The sequence below is a fragment of the Cynoglossus semilaevis genome, chromosome 6 (genome assembly GCF_000523025.1).
Source record: "Cynoglossus semilaevis isolate Cse_v1.0 chromosome 6, Cse_v1.0, whole genome shotgun sequence".
Classification (NCBI taxonomy): domain Eukaryota; kingdom Metazoa; phylum Chordata; class Actinopteri; order Pleuronectiformes; family Cynoglossidae; genus Cynoglossus; species Cynoglossus semilaevis.
In genome coordinates, this window is record NC_024312.1 from 10,855,085 (window position 1) to 10,873,203 (window position 18,119).

The 18,119-nt window shown below is 43.5% G+C and overlaps 1 protein-coding gene across 4 annotated transcripts in view; it reads right to left on the reverse strand.

Annotated features, from left to right (window-relative positions):
- nrcamb (neuronal cell adhesion molecule b) overlaps positions 1 to 18,119 on the reverse strand; it is a 65,648-nt gene that overhangs the window by 20,516 nt on the left and 27,013 nt on the right. For 2 of the 4 annotated variants that reach the window (XM_008311933.3, XM_025056179.1), the window contains exons 2-5: positions 16,847 to 16,919; positions 1,493 to 1,661; positions 901 to 912; positions 350 to 455 (exon numbers count right to left, since the gene is read on the reverse strand). In XM_008311933.3, the coding sequence (XP_008310155.1) occupies positions 350 to 455; positions 901 to 912; positions 1,493 to 1,577 (203 nt within the window). In that variant the 5' untranslated portion in view covers positions 1,578 to 1,661; positions 16,847 to 16,919. The remainder of the gene's footprint in view (positions 1 to 349; positions 456 to 900; positions 913 to 1,492; positions 1,662 to 16,846; positions 16,920 to 18,119) is intronic. The other 2 variants (XM_025056181.1, XM_025056180.1) reach the window with 1 other exon arrangement.

An 18,119-nucleotide genomic window follows, 5' to 3' on the forward strand; every position in this document is an offset into this window, starting at 1 on the left:
ATGTGTACAATTTAGTGCAGGGTTGAGCATTAGTTTTTACCACACCTTGTACCAGTCTTTGGCGGCCCAGATCAGAAAGCCCAGTGGGCCGTATCTGGCCCACGGGTCGTAGTTTGCCCAGGTCTAATTTGGAGTTTGTGTTTATTCTGTTTAATTCATGGCCATCACTGGACAGATGCAGTCAGTATTTGACCCCGGGTTTTTTTTTTCTCCCCATGTGCCCTTGGGCAGTACCAATTTGTCCTCAGCTGAACTGCCGACCCGTTAACTGACAGCTCGACAGGTGGTGTTTTCCAGCATTTCATAACTCAGCATTGTGAATGCTTAATCACATTTGATGGGTTCCTACCTGGGATGAGGTTTTCCCTTGGCTTCACAGTGGATTACGATGTTCTCCCGTGGGTCGATGATGTAATCCTTGGGGGATTGGTGAGTTATGGTGGGCGGCTGTGGCACTAAAGGCGATCAGAAATAGGATGATATTTAATCACTAGAACCCTCATTGCATAACGTAATCCCGTTCTCTCTCTCTGCCTCTCTCTGTCTCTCTCTCTCTGTATTGACAACATCATTACATGTCACATGCTGACAACAAAAAAAAGCTTTTATAACAGCATCAAACAATCATGCAGGGCACACGGTTCATCTGACCTGATCTTGTCTCTATGATGCTAACGTTTTTTTTTTTCAGCACTTTTATCTCATTAAAGAATCACAGCAGACACAGACTTCCTAAAAATCAAACATAGCAGAACAGCGACCACTGCATGCAGGCCAATCACAATCTGCTTTGAACAAAAAAACAAAAACAAACCACAAATTCAACAAATCAAACAAAGAGCTGGATGCAGCAAACACAGCAGAATCACTGCAGTGATTTCACACCGGTGTCAGACTTACATTCCCTCAGAACTTTAGTGTTTTTTTCCCCCCATGAATCAGCAAACAAGGAAAGAAAAACAGGTTAGTACGGAGAAACATCTTCCTGCATTATTTATACTTCAGATCAAAGTTTGGACCAGGACAGCGCCCCCACCCCCCGAGAATGATGAATGTCAGTTTCCACTGTTCAACAGAAACAAGAAGAGTAACATCTAGACCAGAGGCTGTTTTATGTCCACATCACAAATATGATGTTTGATTTCTACGGCACCAATAGAAAACATGTGTTTTTGCATAATAAAAAATAAAATTTAAGAAAAAAAGTGAATAGAGCTAAATGTTTACATCACCTGACTAAAGGTCAAATTGGACTTTCTAATAACATTCTGCAGAAGCATAGTAACTGTAAAATTGTAATTTTCGCATTTTTCACATACAGTAAAAACACTGATCCAACTCTAAATGCTTTACTCTTCAATGTCACAATTAAAAACGAAAAAAAAAAAGGAACCATTCTTTCAAACTTCTCTGAATGTTTAGCAGTTAAATAACTCCACGGCCTTCTCCCCTCTGACTGTTCTGTGACTCTGTCTGTGTTCTGTTGCCTTACGATCTAGTGGGACCTCCAGCGAGGCGGCGAGGTGTCCCATTATCAGCAGCAGCAGTGCTGGGTCCATCCTCCTCCTCTCCAACATCTTTGACACAAAATTCTTCCGGCGAAAACTTCGGTGCCCCGTCCCTCTGCTTGGTCACGCGGCGTGAGGTTGAAACAGTCCCAGCTGAAGGGAGAAGAAAAGAACAGGAGAGAAAAATGGCATGAAACATGAGCACAAGTGTGAATGACACAGTGAGCGAGTGAGGCTATCAGTCAGAAACCTCGGTTCATTCTAGTCTGCGTTCAACAGCTGCTGAGGCTGCTGAGAGGGAGAGAGAGGGAGGGAGAGAGAGAGGGAGGGAGAGAGAGAGGGAGGGAGAGAGAGAGGGAGGGAGAGAGAGAGGGAGGGAGAGAGAGAGGGAGGGAGAGAGAGAGGGAGGGAGAGAGAGAGGGAGGGAGAGAGAGAGGGAGGGAGAGAGAGAGGGAGGGAGAGAGAGAGGGAGGGAGAGAGAGAGGGAGGGGGAGAGAGAGGGAGAGAGAGAGAGAGGGGAGGGAGAGACAGACACGTGAAGCTCTGTCCACAGATCAATGCCAGTTGCAAAGCAGTGCATTTTGCTGGGAGCTATCTTTTTGATCTAGTGCACACCGATGGGGAGCGACACGGCCCACATGGGCTCATTGTGCTCCGGCTAATCACTGCTGCGGCTATGACGCCATTGGGCTTTTCTGCCATATTGATCACGATGGGCCGAGAGACAAGACATGAGGACACTCTCTCCTCTGTCCAGTTCACTCCCAGCTTTATCTGTCTGATGGAGAGGCTGGACGCGGTGACAAAGTCGGAGGCAAAGTGATCTGCACTGAGGTCAGATTTTAAAGGCTGAAATGAGACGACACCAGCGGGAAACAAGAGTGGACTTCTCAGTCATCAGTCAGTCAGTCTTCTCTGATCTGAGAGGCTCAAAAGGCTCTGAGACTTGAGAAGTTTTGTTATGTTTTTAGGTGACTCTGTAGGCTACTTCGAGGACAAGGGTGATGTGTCTGAGAATCAGAACGTACACCCTCCACTTCTGTCACCTTGAGTGGTTTTTATCTACAACTTTTAAAGCTGTCCCACCAATCAGGCGATCCTGTCCCCATAATCTCCAACTTCAGCATCTGCATCTCTGCCACGTCCAGACAGGCTTCTTCTAGTTTTTAAGATGATCAGATGTATCAGAGAGAAGATCAACTAGAATCTATCTAAAAACAAAAGCTGTTAAACAATGAACAAAGAATCAGAAATCCAATTCATTTCTGTTACCAACTGCTGCCTGCTCTGGTTTGACTACCTTATTTTTTCACGACATTTTTTTCAAGTCATCGACGAGTACAAGGCCGACATGTCACAGCTTAATTTAGAGACTAATTTGACCCGAACCATCAAATGGTGGATATTCATGCCTGTTATTACATGACAGAATTAAATAAAGGCCATTAAAGGTGGGCACTGCACCCCCCTGCCCCCTGCCCCAGGGCTCAGGGTGGGTTAGAGCTGCAGACGAGGCCGTGGAAACAGCGTCTGGATCCACAGGCAGCACCGTCAGACATAGGCCAAGTACTCCTGAGGGAACTGGGGTATTTGTTAGTGCTGCCCCCGAGTCATGATTCAGAACAGACCCCCCCCCCCGAGTCATTGAGGGGCTCACATCCCGGCGGCCCACAGCTCCCACCGCGTCTCAAGAGAGGAGCCGGCGTCGCTCGCCAAGGGCACCCAATCACAGGGCTGTGATTAGGAGCTCTGTCTTGGGATCTGACATAAGACGATGGAGGAGGGAGAGACGGGGGGCGGAGCAATTTATGTTCCCTCATTTTTTAAGGCTGCTGGCATGTCAGCAGAACCTGATCAAGGCTGAAGACCAGACCTTGACCTTAGATGTTCACCTCATACCGACCATGGCAGACACTGATAACCAGGTCCATGAGAGAAAAAAGTCATTAGCTTTTTAGTATGAGCTTATTTGTGAGTGATATTTGTGTTTCTGTATAAATAATATTTGACATATACATATATACACAAATATATATTTAGCATCAGTGCATCACTTTAAAGACTATTTAGACTCAGCTTTAACAAGTATTTGTATACTACCCTTGCTGACCTGAAGTACTCTGCGTCAGCGAGTACTTAGCAACAGCTGCTCAGTTAACCTATATTGCTAATTCAATAGCTAATTTTAAGCCAATACATTCAAACCCATTTATATCCCAGTCACCTTCTGTGGCCTCTGTGTGGATGTAGAATATACACTATGAACTGCAAGTGACAAAACTTCACCCATAGGTGGCAGTCTGCACAGAGCCTACACAGAAACCTGGAGACAAAACGACGCGGGTTCCCACATTCTGTCCATTTCCCACCCACACGGGTGCCACATACAGATGCCGGCTGAGGACATGTGCTGGATTTGGCTCCGCAGAGTCTCAGGTGAAGTCGGGAGAAAAAACAGTGACAGCATGAGAATAAATGGGTTAATTATACGTTTTATGGTGAATCCCTGAAAGGAAAGGTGCCAGAGCTTCATTCAGGATTTTATTTCCCAATTTAATGAGGTGAAGCAGCTCAGCACTGCTCCTTCAGCCTGTATGTGTGTGTACTGTATATGTGTAGCTGTAGTGTGTGTGTGTGTGTGTGTGTGTGCTCTAATGATCTCTCTGAGCTGCAGTGATACAGAACCAACCCGTCTCAGTCGGATGTACAGCAGAGGGAACTTCAGAGCATGAACCTCTCAGCCGCTCTCATCACACCTGAACACTCAGCAATAAAATGTTTCAATGATGTGAGTTTACCCAACAAGGGTGTGGCATTCCCATTGTTTTACAGTAGCATAATGTGAACAGGAAACAATAACAAAGCTGTCTTTAAATAAATCACTAACAGGGTGCATTTACCTATAAACTATCTGTGTGTTACATAAGCAGGGACGCTGGAGCTGGAAACTCAGGCCAGATTTATTCTGCTGAGGATAACATTTATTCTGTGAGCTGCTGCGCCAAGAGTTGTCAGGCATTTCTTTTAAAAACAAACCTGGAATAGTGGGCCGGGACATTTCTTGTTAGCGTTATCTGACTGTAATATATTTTAAGTTTGAGTGTAGATACAGGGAAGGTTTGACTGCAATTGATGTAAAAACTGTCAAAACTCCAGACAGGATCCCTAACATTAGGCTGAAAATGTAAAACACTGATAAAATAAGAAACAAATAAATGTATTATAAACAATTATAAAAAAGAGAAAGACGAAGCTCCGTGTCCTTTTCTTCTGTCGTCAGACTCACCATCAACATCAGTTCCAGTTGGTCCATTAGTTTGTATTCTGTTGCTTAATAATACTTTTTGGCTACTTTATATTCTGCAGATACAGTTTTGCAGCATACTTTTTCTTTTTAGAGCCTTTTTATAAGATACGACGTTCTGATGGTTTTTTTATGTTTGAGGAAGTCTTTATGGTTCAGTAATGTATCATTTTCACTGGTGTTTTTACAGTGTCGACGCTGCCCTCTTGTGCCACTAGATAGCGTTTTTTTTATACAAGACACAGGAACAGCTGAACTACTAGTCCTATGATGATCACCTACGTAGTAAAAACTACTTAAATATATAATCCAGCTTTTAACTAACCTCTTAACTAGTAATCACTGTCAGCTGTAGACTGAACCACGTGACCACCCTCAGAGGTGGTCTCAGGTCTGTCTTAAGTAAACACACAAATCAATTTGCAAATTTTCCATTAGCCATTAGGGCTAAGAGTGGAACCATATGGGCAGGTCCAGCAGGTCCATGGGCTTCCGTGGGTAAACATGTGGCTCTAGTTAAAGCCATGCCCACTTTGTTTTCCTGTCACAGACACTTTGATCATAATTGTCATCATATATCACTCATCAGCAGAACTAATGATCTACTGACGTCTGCAGTTTGGAGGTCTGGGATATTTTGTGACCTTAGACCTTTCAAAGGTGATTATAATCCAAGACAATGACAAGAAATACAGAATTTTATGCAGACGCCAGCAAAGGGTTTCCACTTCCTGATGACTGATCCGACTGTCGACTGCCTGCTCCAAAATGTAATCCAATTTTTATACATGCATGGATTGTAAAGATAGCATTGAAATGACTGTGTGGTTGGTGTCCACATTTGACACACAACAATTCAGTTGTTAAGTGCTGCAGTAAAAGAGTTCAATGGTGTATTTCAGTGTCTGATTATCTGCTGGTACTCAGCCACTGATGGAGCGTGGGTTTGAAGAGCGTTATTACTGAGGCTTGTTCAGAAAACAAAAAAAACAAAAAACAGCTGGAGTGAAACAAAAGGCTGAAGCTGTGGGTCATGAAAATAAAAATAAAAAAAATCTCAGAGTTCAATAGGCCTTGTTCAAAATCCTGTTGGTCCAGCAGGGACCATCACTGTGCATCGTGATGAAAACGAACACATCCAGGTTCTGCTAATGAAGAGGCAGGAAAAAAAAAGACCTGATCATTCTTTGACAGCGCACAGAAAAAAAGGCTTCGTTATTAATTACTGTCTAAAACATGAGACCACGTTCACTCAGAGCTTCACACTGTTCATCCTGCCACTGTAAAAAACGCTCAGCACTTGTGTGGAAGCAGCTCTAAACTGTCAGAGCGCTCATTCACTCACCCTCTTCAATTACTCCATTGTCATTTCCCATGGCCAGCTACTCCACCAACCCAAAACTAATTGGTTTTGTGCACGTCAGAAATGGAGTACACACTGTGCTGCACACACACACACACACACACACACACACTCACACTCAGGCAGTGGCACATTGATGCCGTCTGGCCACAGAATGTGAAGGTCAGGACATGTGTGAGCGCACAGATGGAGGTGACAGAGGCACGAGGCACCGAGACTTTTCAACCGCCACAGTGTAAATGACTGTCTGTCAACAGGAGACAAATAAAACAGTTAAATGTTAAATCTTTAATCCTACAAAAAAAACCCTGATATGAACCCTGTGCCTCATGTTACCTAATATGAAGTGAGAAACAGCAACACCAACAGAAACCTTGGTTTTGTTGTGTTCTGTAATGAATGACAAATCTTCAGCACGCTCTCGGTGTCATCATCAACCCCCATAATCTGTGCACCGGGGGCCGTTTGACTTTAATGGAGCGGGACGCCATCCCCCGGCGTATGGATTAATGTGGTGCTGCACTGATGAGGATGGCTCTGCATTCACAAAGACGGCGACAGGAAATGGATACGGTTGGAAGTGTTTATTTTCTTCCAAGGCTCCTGCTCTAACTCGGTGTGTCACTGCTTCCTATTCACGCCCGAGGCAGCTACTCATAAACATCTTTAGCTCCGAGAGGCCCTGAGACAGAGACCGGAATCAGCGGGGGGTCGGAGGGGAAAAAAAGGCCCCTGAGATTCCTCTTCTCAGCCCAGAAATTTACACGAGTTTACAGAGTTTTTATGTCTCTAAAAAGAAAAAGGATATATCAGTTAAGAGTTTAACAACTTGGGGTCCCGAATTAACTGAATGTTTATTTAGCTAAAAATAATATAAGTGAACTCTCCCACAACCCAGGAAGCTGCTCATTAGTGGATTTCTTTGATCGGACACTGACCATAGGTATGAATGGGAAAAATATGAAGAAACAAAAATAAGAACCACAGCTGATCAGCATCTGTTGAACGCTCCACTGAGAAACCGTTAGTACGTTAGCAGCGTTAGTGTGCGCTCTGCCCAGTCGATTCACAGCTAACGCAGTTGTGTTAGCATCACAACTGACTGTGGCTCAAACCGTGCACATGGCCTTTCATTGGCGGTGTAAGGATCACAATGGACATTCCACCGACCGTCACGACCGTGTGTGTCCCATAATCTTCTCATTAGCTTTTATAATTGCGCCATCGTATGCAAATAATTGAAATGATTTACATATGAATCGGGGTCCTGTTGTTCTGGGAGAGCCTCCAGCTCACAAACACACCGTGGCCCTTTCATGTGCCCCTCGTGACACGGGACAATAAAGGGGGACTCATCGGCTCGTCTTTTTGACTGCTCTTCATATCATCCAGGTTCACTTGGACTCTCAAACACAATAAACATTATTAAAAATCAGCTGTTTGAGACCAGGCTCTGAGAAACTCTGGATCTCACAGAGATGCAATTTAAAATTGTAAAAAAAAAAAAGTAATCCATTTATTTCGAGTCTAATGATTCATCAGATCATCCTGTTATATTAAGGTTTGCATCTTGTGAGCAGTGGTTTCAAACTCGTGGCCCAGGGACCACATCCAGAGCCGGTTTTGATTCAGGGGTCAGAGCCTGGATTCAAAAGCATCTCTATCTTCACTAGAAAAGCTAATGAAAGAGTTACTGTCCCCGAAAGAAAGCTTTTGGTTTTCACTAGAACATAAAAACAGGATGGTGATCAGTTGAGATGAGAGAAGATAAAGCCCAGGATTAAAGGCCGGCTGTTTGACAGGACTCCACCTGTGGCTTCACCTGCCGTTGCTGTAACACTGCCAGGTTTTTGGGTTGAGAGTACCTCCCTGGATCGCTGCCTCCTGTTCTTCTGAGAGGATGTAATGATAACTACAGTGACCATGAAATCATCAGCATAATGTTTAGTGACATCATTAATCGAGGAGGAATGTTTTGTTTTCCTCAGATCCCTTTACGACCACAGACTGAAACCAGAGACGTGTCCCCGTCTCCTCTCTGTCCTCCAACACTGTCAGTAACGGTTCTAATCTGCCAAAGATGGTATACAAATATATAAATATCTGAGCTGGTGCATCTTAATTGACGGCTAATAGAGCTAATAAAATGTCGCCAGAGATTTGGTGTCACAGGCCAAACGAAGGTTGTTAAAAACATTAGCTCCGTATTAAATGCTGTTAATCTGTGTAATGTTTCCTCTCTCTGCTCCTCAAACCTCTCCTCCAGCTGTCGTGCTGCCACAACTGCTAAGAAAAAGAAAAGGCATCTGCTGTTAACGCACAGTGTCTGGCAATTTGTTTGGTCCTGCTCCTTTCACAGAGCTGCACACATTGACATTCAGCTTCCTCTCCATACATGCCAAAAACACTTGTGCATTCACGTTCTGTCCCCTGTATCCAATGCTAATCAGTGCCGGCGCCAGCACTTCTAAGAGAGAGCTTCTCTTTGGCATGCAGATGGAACCGGCCGCTGAGATGAGATGACGGCGTTAAGGAGAATATTCCTGTCTGATCAAGTCAAGAGAAACTAAAAGCTGTTTTACTTTCAGCTCATCACTGTGGTCCGGCTGTAACACTGACAGTGGGTCGTGTCCTCAAAATATCCCGGCGCTCCGGCTGACTGATTTAAAATACAAAACACAGTTTTTGTTTGATAATTCCTCTTTGGTTTTTTTCCTGTTCTTTTTTTCTCTCACTAACTCTTTGTGTAAGTTGACATCATCATTATTGACATTTAAAGGCAAAATAGAAAAAAAAAGATACAGCAGACATTACAGACCAAAGTACTAACAAATAGTGACATTTAGTGGGTTTGCTGCCTTAAATCACTGTTTCCCAAGACTGGGTCGCAACCCTCAGGCAGGAGATTTTTTTTTTGGGTCATCTCACAACACGTTTCCCAGGAGTTTACGAAAAATGTCTAGTGACATTTTGTTTCTTCAAATCAACAACAACAACAAAGCAAACAAACGTCAAACTCAACAATAATGTCAGTTCAGTTTGTGTGTTTGTTTAAATATCTGCTCAAACTGATAAAACTTCAGGCAAATAAAAAGGAGGGAGAGGAAGTTTAACAGTGTGTTTTATCGTTCAGGCAGTTCTAAGAGGACGTTGATTCAGACGGTCTTAACATTGTATTTGTGCACTAGCATATTAGCTCGTTACCAGGAAATAGATGGAGCTGGTTGGAGACGCTCATTAAAGCCCTCATTAAAACTGCATCTGGAGAAGACGTTCAACACTCAGGGAGCCACTGCAGACCCAAACTTGACCTTTATTGGTCTCTTCAACATACTTTACAATAAAGTCGGTTTCACATTTACCAAGGTTTGTGTGTGTGTGTGTGTGTGTGTGTGTGTGAATTTATCTTCAATTATCTTTATCAGCTCCCTTGTTTACGTGCATCCGCAGACACAGGCTCTGTGTGGGACGTCAGGTATTGAGGGCTGAGCTTGAGTGTGCGTGTCCTGCCACATGAGAGTGTTGTTGCCGAGGCCATTCATATGCTGAGCAGAGGTTCATTATCATGAGCAAATTCAGGAGAGCAGGAAGAATGCCCGCTGCGCCGCTCGCTGAATAGCTGAGAAGACTCTTCAAAACCTCGGTACACAACACTCACAAGACACACTTTGGCTACAGACGCGACTGCCGAAAGAAATCAACACAGTAACCGTTGTACGGCGGTGGACGAAAATACTTTAAAAAATACTTTGAATAAGAGGTGAACTTTAACGCACATGTGGAAAAATAAAGAATGTCAAAACTGAAATGTAATGGAGTCAACGTTTAGATATGAGGGAAAGGTAGGAATCGTGGCAAACTAAATGAATGAACTACAACATCATGATGTCATGTTGACGCCAAGAAGCGAGTTTACATTTTTTAGGTGAATGAGTCTACCTCATACGTTTAAACCATGTTGCGTGGCTCAAAATGACAGCCCAGAGGGCCCTGCGTATCCATGGCGATCACCAAGGGCTCTCAGATTTCCATGCCGACACTGAGACGTTAACCCTCTCACATCAAACACTGACACATGAAATAAAAAGAGAAGAAATCCAGGGGCCCAGGCCTATTTGTCATCTAATAAGACATCTTGGAGAGAAACTGTACGCCTGACATCTGTCATGGCCCGAAAAAAACAAATCTGGAGCTCTTCAGAGTTTAACAAAAGAGCGATGATTACAATCTCAGTTTGCCATCGTGTCCACACCGGACGGCTTACTTCACATACGAGGGGTCTCACAGGAGGCGGCCAATATGTAGAGTTGACTTTAAGCTTAGAGGAGCAACAAAAGGAAATGTTCACCACCTACAGACAAGAAGAGGCAGCTGTGAGGTCTGTACCCTGTGAATCCCAGTGGCTTATGTCAGCCAATAGAACAGAGGAAACCACAGAGTGGGAATGGCTGTTCCCGGTCATTAGGAAATCTGAAGGGGATTTGTCCAGGAATGGATTAGTAGATAATAAAAACACACGGAAATGGACTTTGAATTGTGCTGAGAGAACACAGGCCGGAACAGAGTAACAGGTTTGTGGTGCTTCGTATGGTACTATGGTACTGTTCACTCTGAGGACAACATCAGATCACAGAGCTGTGCACCGTTCAGGTGTGTGTGAGTCACTCACAGTTAGATCCAGTTCAAATCTCCATCATGCATTTATGACAGCTCAATGGAAGAAATCATTATCTTTAAGGTAGAACCTGATGCTTCACCTGCAGTGAATGGTAGTGAATCATCCAATTATCCAATCAGTAAAGCCACCGTTAGCGCACAAAGATTCCGTGTACTAATTGTAATTGCAGGTAATTGAAAGGCCAAAGTACTTTGTGACGTTGTTATTGCTGTAGAATTCAAAAGTGTAAAAAAAAAATCTTTGGTTTTCTTAAAGATAGATATTGGGTTCCTTGTTGAACCAGAACCAGAACCTGTCTTGACTGCTTCACTAAAACTATATAGCAGTAAACTATAAAATTTTAAAGACAACAAATAAAGATTAACAACCAAAAACAAATTGGCGGAGATCAACAGCCTGACCCTGACCCTCTGAAGCCAATTCAGCATCAAACTCCATGGAAAAAAAGAAAAAAACGCGTCTACAACAGATAAGCAATCTTCGCATCGAAAACCAACTGTTGCCTCGACGTGTAATTTAACTGTGAGAAAGTAGCTGTGAGAAAATCCCCAGCAGGTGGACAGAGGCAGCGAGCTCTAGTGTTATGAAGTGCCACCTCCACATTCACACGCCACCACAAAAGGTTTCTCCTGCCACTCCCCTCCTCCACCTCCACCTCCACCCCCGCTCCTTCCACTCCACCCCACCTGTGTCTGTGAAAGGTCGGCGCAGAGGAGGGTCCTCGCTCACTCTGTGAACCTACGGCTCCCACTCCAAAACCAAACCCAACAATGGAGCCCAGTGCCAGGAAACCCAATCAAAGAGGGGCTTCGGAGAGGGCTTCAGAGCTCTCAAAACCTGCCATTGTCCCCGGAGGCTTCCCCACACCGCGGCTGCTCTGTATGTAACACTGTAAGAGGAGCTGCTCATTATTGGCCGGCCCAGGTCCATTTGTCTCCTTTGTGCAGCTCACAGAAGAATCCGGTGGCCGAGCTGGACCAATGACGGAGAGCGCAGATACTTTGGACCAGGAAAAGATGAAAAGAAAATGATTTTCAGGAGTGGAAGAAGTAGGAGGCGCTAGAAAACCGTACATGCATTAGTGCGTTGGGTGGTTGGAGACATAACTCTTGTACCTGATGTGTCACAGCTCTTAAATGCCTTCTGTTTAAAATTTGCCATTCATCCCCCGGGTTAGGGAGTATTGACTGATAGACACACCACACCACAATGTGTGTGAATGTCAGAGCAATCCATTATCACATAAAGGAAGCACTATGTAGCTGCGCTCTCTCAGCTCCTCCTCAGCTCCATTCACACATGGCAGGTGAATACAAATCATTTCCCCTCCACTGCTCCCCTAAAGAACTCACCATCCAATTTCAGACGCAGAGGACACAAACAATAGTCCTTTCAAAATGTGGAGAAATCAAATCAAGGTCTGTTAAAAAAAGAAAAAAAAAAACAGGGCGAGAAGCGAACAAGCCTCGACTTTCTGGAGAGCCAAAGGTCTGAAAAACAGAAAATGTTTTCTTTGTGATCACGAGTGCTTCGGTGATCTGTGACATAAACTAACCAGTTGTTACTGTTGTCATCTGTCGTCACCTCTAGGCCACTGATAGCCTCTTAATGACGATGAGATGAGGTGTTTCAATCATGACTATATTTACTCTTTATATGGAAAGTAATAAAGACACTGTTTTGCACTTTAAACATAAACTATCAAATAGTAAAAACTGGTCAAATTTGTCAAATCAAATAAATTGAGAAATACGTTGTTTTGCCATTAGCAAGTGATGCTAAAAACTTAGAGAGATGTAGTTTATTTCACTTTCTCATCTACCGATAACATTGGGCTTTTATTAGCACAATCAGGCTAACTATGGTTAGCTGTAGGGAGCCTTTGCAAAAAAGTGCCACATCAGGCCCAGGAGCCACAGGTTGGATACCAATGGTATAAATTAAAAGTAACATCAACATCAACAGCCGATGAAGGACATTTTACAGAGGACAACACATCCTGCTGTGTTTTCATTTTTCATAATCAAACAATCATTTCAAGCCTCTGACTGTGTTCTGTGAGCAGTTTATTTTGTTCCCATGTAGGTAATCACAGTGTTCCACATCTTCACAGATTCTCCAGATGGCCCCATCACAAATAATGGCTCTGACAAGAGCTGCACCGTGAGCCAGGGATTCTGGAGGAAGCGCTGCTTTCATTCAACACTAACAGTCCACCCAGCTTCCGCTAAGAGTCTCTGTCCTGTGTCTGTGGCTGACGGGATGAATCTGGTCTCTGACGCAGCGGTGTCTGCTGAGGGAGGTGTGTGTGTGTGTGTGTGTGTTTCTAATCAATCTCCCTGCTGGTACTGGAAATGTCAAGGCTCTGAAGTCGACACGTTACAGGTGAAGAAGGCCAGTGTGACTCCACTACTGGAGGATGATAAAAGGCGACCCACTCTGTTTGTGACCATGAGGTTAAACATGATGGAAACACTGATAACAACAACAACAGACACAGTGGAGCGTCTGTGCAGATCCCAGTCTGACACTGTCTGAATGTAAATGTGTCTTGAAAGGTCACCTGAATCTGAGCAAATGTGCTTTAGACCATTGTTTCCCAAAGAGTGGGTCGCGACCCCCAGGTGGGTCACTAGAGGATTTTTTTTGGGTAGGAGTAAATATATATATATGCATATACAGTATATAACTATGTATATATATACATCATATATATGATATCCTATGATATATATATATATATATATGATGTGAACATATATATCATTATATCATATATCAATAGATGTTATCAATATTATCCACGGTTTTATATCTGTTTTAGGTTCAAATATACAAAGTAAAAAAAAGGTCAAGGTGGATGATTAATAAAGGGTTGTAGCAGCAGCAGCAGCAGCAGTGACAGGTTTTACAGTGACAGTACTGTTAGAGATAATTGGAGTCAGGGTTTGGCAAATAGGAAAAAAATGCTATTTGATATAACTTTTAAATGAAACTGAAAAACTGTCCTATATAAAATGTAAAGAAATGATAAAAAATAGTTTTAAAAAGTTTTGTTCTTGACTCTAACTATACCTGGGGATTCAAAATCAACTTTTCAGAACAGATCAGGCTAAATGAAATTTACCAGGCAAAAAAAAAAAAAGAAAAAAAATCCCCCAAACCAAAGTCTTCAGACGGCCCCTGAGTGTGCTCCTGCATTCCATTAGCCCTCATCCCTTTGCTTCTCTACAGACCGAATTATTATTAGGCTCTCATTAGAGTCGACTGAGATGCAGTTGTGAGCTCACATCTAAATGCAGTCATTTGTATTCCATCGCTGAACCCTGGGTGGAGTCTGGTGATACTGGTGAACAGACGACCTAACCTGGGACCACAACCCTCACTTTACAGCCAAACAAACCACTTCTGTTTGTGGAAGATTATTCCAAGAAATCCCATCAGAGCAGTATTCCAAGAACCCGTACAGAGAATCTGACTTAAAACAGGTCCAACAAACAAGAAGGGAAATCAAATGAAACCCATTTATTTAATAACCACATCAGTGTTTGTTGTTTTCTCCACATGCTTTTTACCACCTGGGCTATAATTGCTTCTTTTCTCTTCTTTCAATGACCTTAATGATTCTCTGCTCCGGCAATTTGTGTTGTTCAGTTAATTTGTGACATAGCTTCATACTTATTAAGCCATTACTAACATTTTTTTCCCCTAACGTTGCCATAATTAAATTGATCAAAAGCCGCCGCACTGAATAAAATATTGTTTTGATAAATGGATGTAATTATTGCGTTAAGGAAGAGATAAAAAGGCTGCCTGCAGAGTGTCAAGGACAAACACGCCACCTAGTCATCTGCTGGTTTATGCCTGTCCTTCTCTCTGACACTTAAGATGCATCTCCGTGCTCCGCCTTCCTGCCTCCGCTTCTTATATGTTGGTAAAAAAAAAAAGGCCAAAATACACCTACACGGTCGCCTCAACGCTGACACTTTCTAGGAAATGGTGAACGTTATGCACAGAACGCTCAGATTATAGTCTGTGGACACTGTCGGGGATCGAACTTACAACTTAGAAAAAGCGGAAAAATCAGACCACAAAGAAGTAGGTTTCTGTCTCACAACACAATATTAGCGTTAGCGTTTTTGGTATTATGGTCTGTTTCTACTTGGAGATAATCATCCCATAAATGCTACTATGTTGTTGAAGGTCTGGAGCGCAGGCCTGCATGAAGCACAGATTACTCATTAAACCGTGTTTTTGCAACCCACACATGCTGCCACAGGAGGCGCTATTCAGAATGTAGTTCCTCTGGGGTTCAAACCCAGGACCTTCCCTGTGTAAGGCAGGCATGCTAACTGCTACACTATGGAACCGTTAGATTATTGATGATTAATCATGGCAGCCATCCTATGATGATGACGAGTAAAAGTCCATTAGTTCTCAAACATGTTCTAGTCGCTCAAACTGAAAACATTTCTGACAGTCACTAGAAAGTTTAGTGGAAGTAAACAGAAACTTCTGCAGGCTTCTATTGAACCGCCCAAGACCTGAATGCTGCTGCTGCTGCTGCTGCTGCTGCTGCTGTAACAATGGAAGCTTCACGCCTGACTGTGTTTCAGGCTGCAGCTCCTAACTGTGGCCCTGTATGACTAGGCCTTTGAAAAAGTGTGGACTCAGCCTCTCTGGCAGGCGGCACCCATACAGCACAACTGCCAGCTTTAGTGCAGTGACAAGAGAGAAACAGACAGAATGAAAAGGCTCAGAGACAAACAGACTGTCAGGCTGACGGAGATAAAGTGAAGTATTGAAACAGGCATGTACCATGAATGATGAATTGAGAAGAAGACACAGAGAGAGAGAGAGAGAGAGAGAGAGAGAGAGGGAAGAATCACCACAAGCCGTTCTGTAACAGCGAGAGTCCAGCAGGACTGGGAGTTCTCTGACCTGCATTGCTAAGGAGGACTTCTTCCTTCACACTCCAGTGGACAGTGGGTACACATCACACTGTGTCACCTCCACTCCCGCAGCATTAGATCAACTCCTGGCTGATTCACAGACACACTTTCCGCACCGCAAAAGCAGTCACGGAGCCAGAGGTGACAGAGGATCACTGAAGGAAACACCTCTGTGTGAGTGTAGAGTCAATTCTCTGGGCTCTAATGCACAACCAGACCTGCAGCGACTTCTGATCCTAATTGTGCGACGGCCATTAGGACCCTCTCCGACCTCTTCAGGCTCCGTTATAACACATTACGTGTCAATTACAGAGAGGGAAACGAGGCACAATTCAATGTCTAAGTGCTTGTATGCGAGTCCGAAGTATTGGCGTTTCTCCGTCAACAACGGCGAATGAGCAGTGGGCGTGTTTGTCTGATCGCTGAACGCACTGATGGTATAGATGACAACTATAAACAGCAGGGTTTTTTTCTTTTGAGCTGTCAAGGCATGCCTCCAAAATGATTTAGAAAACAAAAGCGCACCAGTGCCTGTGGACAAACGCCATCACACAGAGGGGCGACCTTTGCCTCGAGTGGAAAAACAGGAGTGCAGGTGTCACAACAGAGGTCGAGGTAAAGGGTAGAACAGGCAGAATTGATGGATTATTGCTTCCACAGTACAGTGGGGGAGGTTCTTATGTGAAAATAACACAAAGGTTGCTCCGAGTACAGCCGTCATCTTGACGTAGTCTGGTTCTTATCTAGTGAAAATCAAGGGCCGTGTTTCAGCAGAGACCCATAGAAATGGAGCCTCAAGAGAATCTTGATTTTGAATGTCAAATCCCAAACAAGTTCCATTTTGGGGTCACATGGCACCATTTGGGTGAACCAAAATGAACTCCTGAACGGTAAAATGCTGCTGTGGCTCAAAAGGTGTTAAAACCAGCTCTGCTATGAACATACCATACAACTTTCAGATGAAGAAGATGAAGAAACACATCGCTGAGTGAATCGTGACGCTACAAGAAATGAACTCTGACAGAAGCGCTTCCAACTCACCAGAGAAACCTGAAGCTACTTTCTGCTCCTCCGTGGTCGTCTGGATCTCCTTCTCCTGCGACTCTTCTTCAGTCTAGTTCAGCAAAAATGAAAGAGAATGAGAAATATAACCATGTATTATTAATGACTCTGACGCTGATTAAAGTCTTTATCTGGGGAGGTCTGCTCACCTATGCACATATTTCAACATCAACTCGTTTGACTTCACCCTGAACCTACCACTTGTACTCTGACGAAATATAATCTGCTGAAATTCCTTTCCCCGTTGAAAATCTCCTGCTCTGTCACACTGTCCTCACACATTACTCACCCAGACTGCTTCAACATGAAACCTCTTATTTTGATCAAATACCTCCTGTGCTGCACTCTTCATTTTTTTTAACAACTATCATCTGTGAGTCTGGAAACGCTCAGAAAACACATGATTTTGGTGCTGAAAAGAAAGCAAACACACAGAGCTGTGTGGACCTGGAGAGTGGACACGGACTTTCAGAGGCATCAGTGTGTAGAACAAACTGTTGTAGAGAGGCCGCAGCGAAACACCAGAGGAGACGTACAGTATCTCCTCCTCATCTCTCCCTCTGTCACTTCTAATTCTCCCGCTCTTCTGTTTACCTCCTCTCTCCTTCTCTAATTCACCTGGACTGACTCCCTGCCACACTGGTGTCTCCTGCTTTTTTCTTCCTCTATCTCAGGTTTCCCTCCATCTCAGTCACAGGCTGGCTGTAGATCAATGATGATTAATCGTGATTAATTGATCATTAATTATGGAAAAAGGACGATTTAAAAATGATGGACATATTGACTTTACTCAGTGTACACAGTGTCGACACAGTATATTAGCTACCACGTGTGCACTACACATACTGTCATATATGTTAGGAATGTGTCAATAGACTTTGTCAGATAAGAGTTTTTTTTAATTCCATCAAAACTTTTATAAACCAGTTGTTTAGTTTTTTTTTACTTTTGACCCCACAGTTTCATAATTAGTTTTATCTAAAGAAATTAAAGAATTAAATAAAACGAGTCTCAAGTCTAAATCCAGAGGCCTCCACTCCTGTATGGTTCTAGGACCAATGTCAATAACGTAGTCGGTTTATTTCAGGAAATGGTAACAGGAGGTCTGCGGTTTTTAGAAAACCTTCACAAACACCTTTTTATTTTGTGAAACTTGTGTGATTCCCACAGTTCTTTTCATTCACGCCATCGCAGATGTTTTTGTAGTTGTGTCTTAGCTTCACTCGCTCACATCGACGTCTGCTGCAGCTGC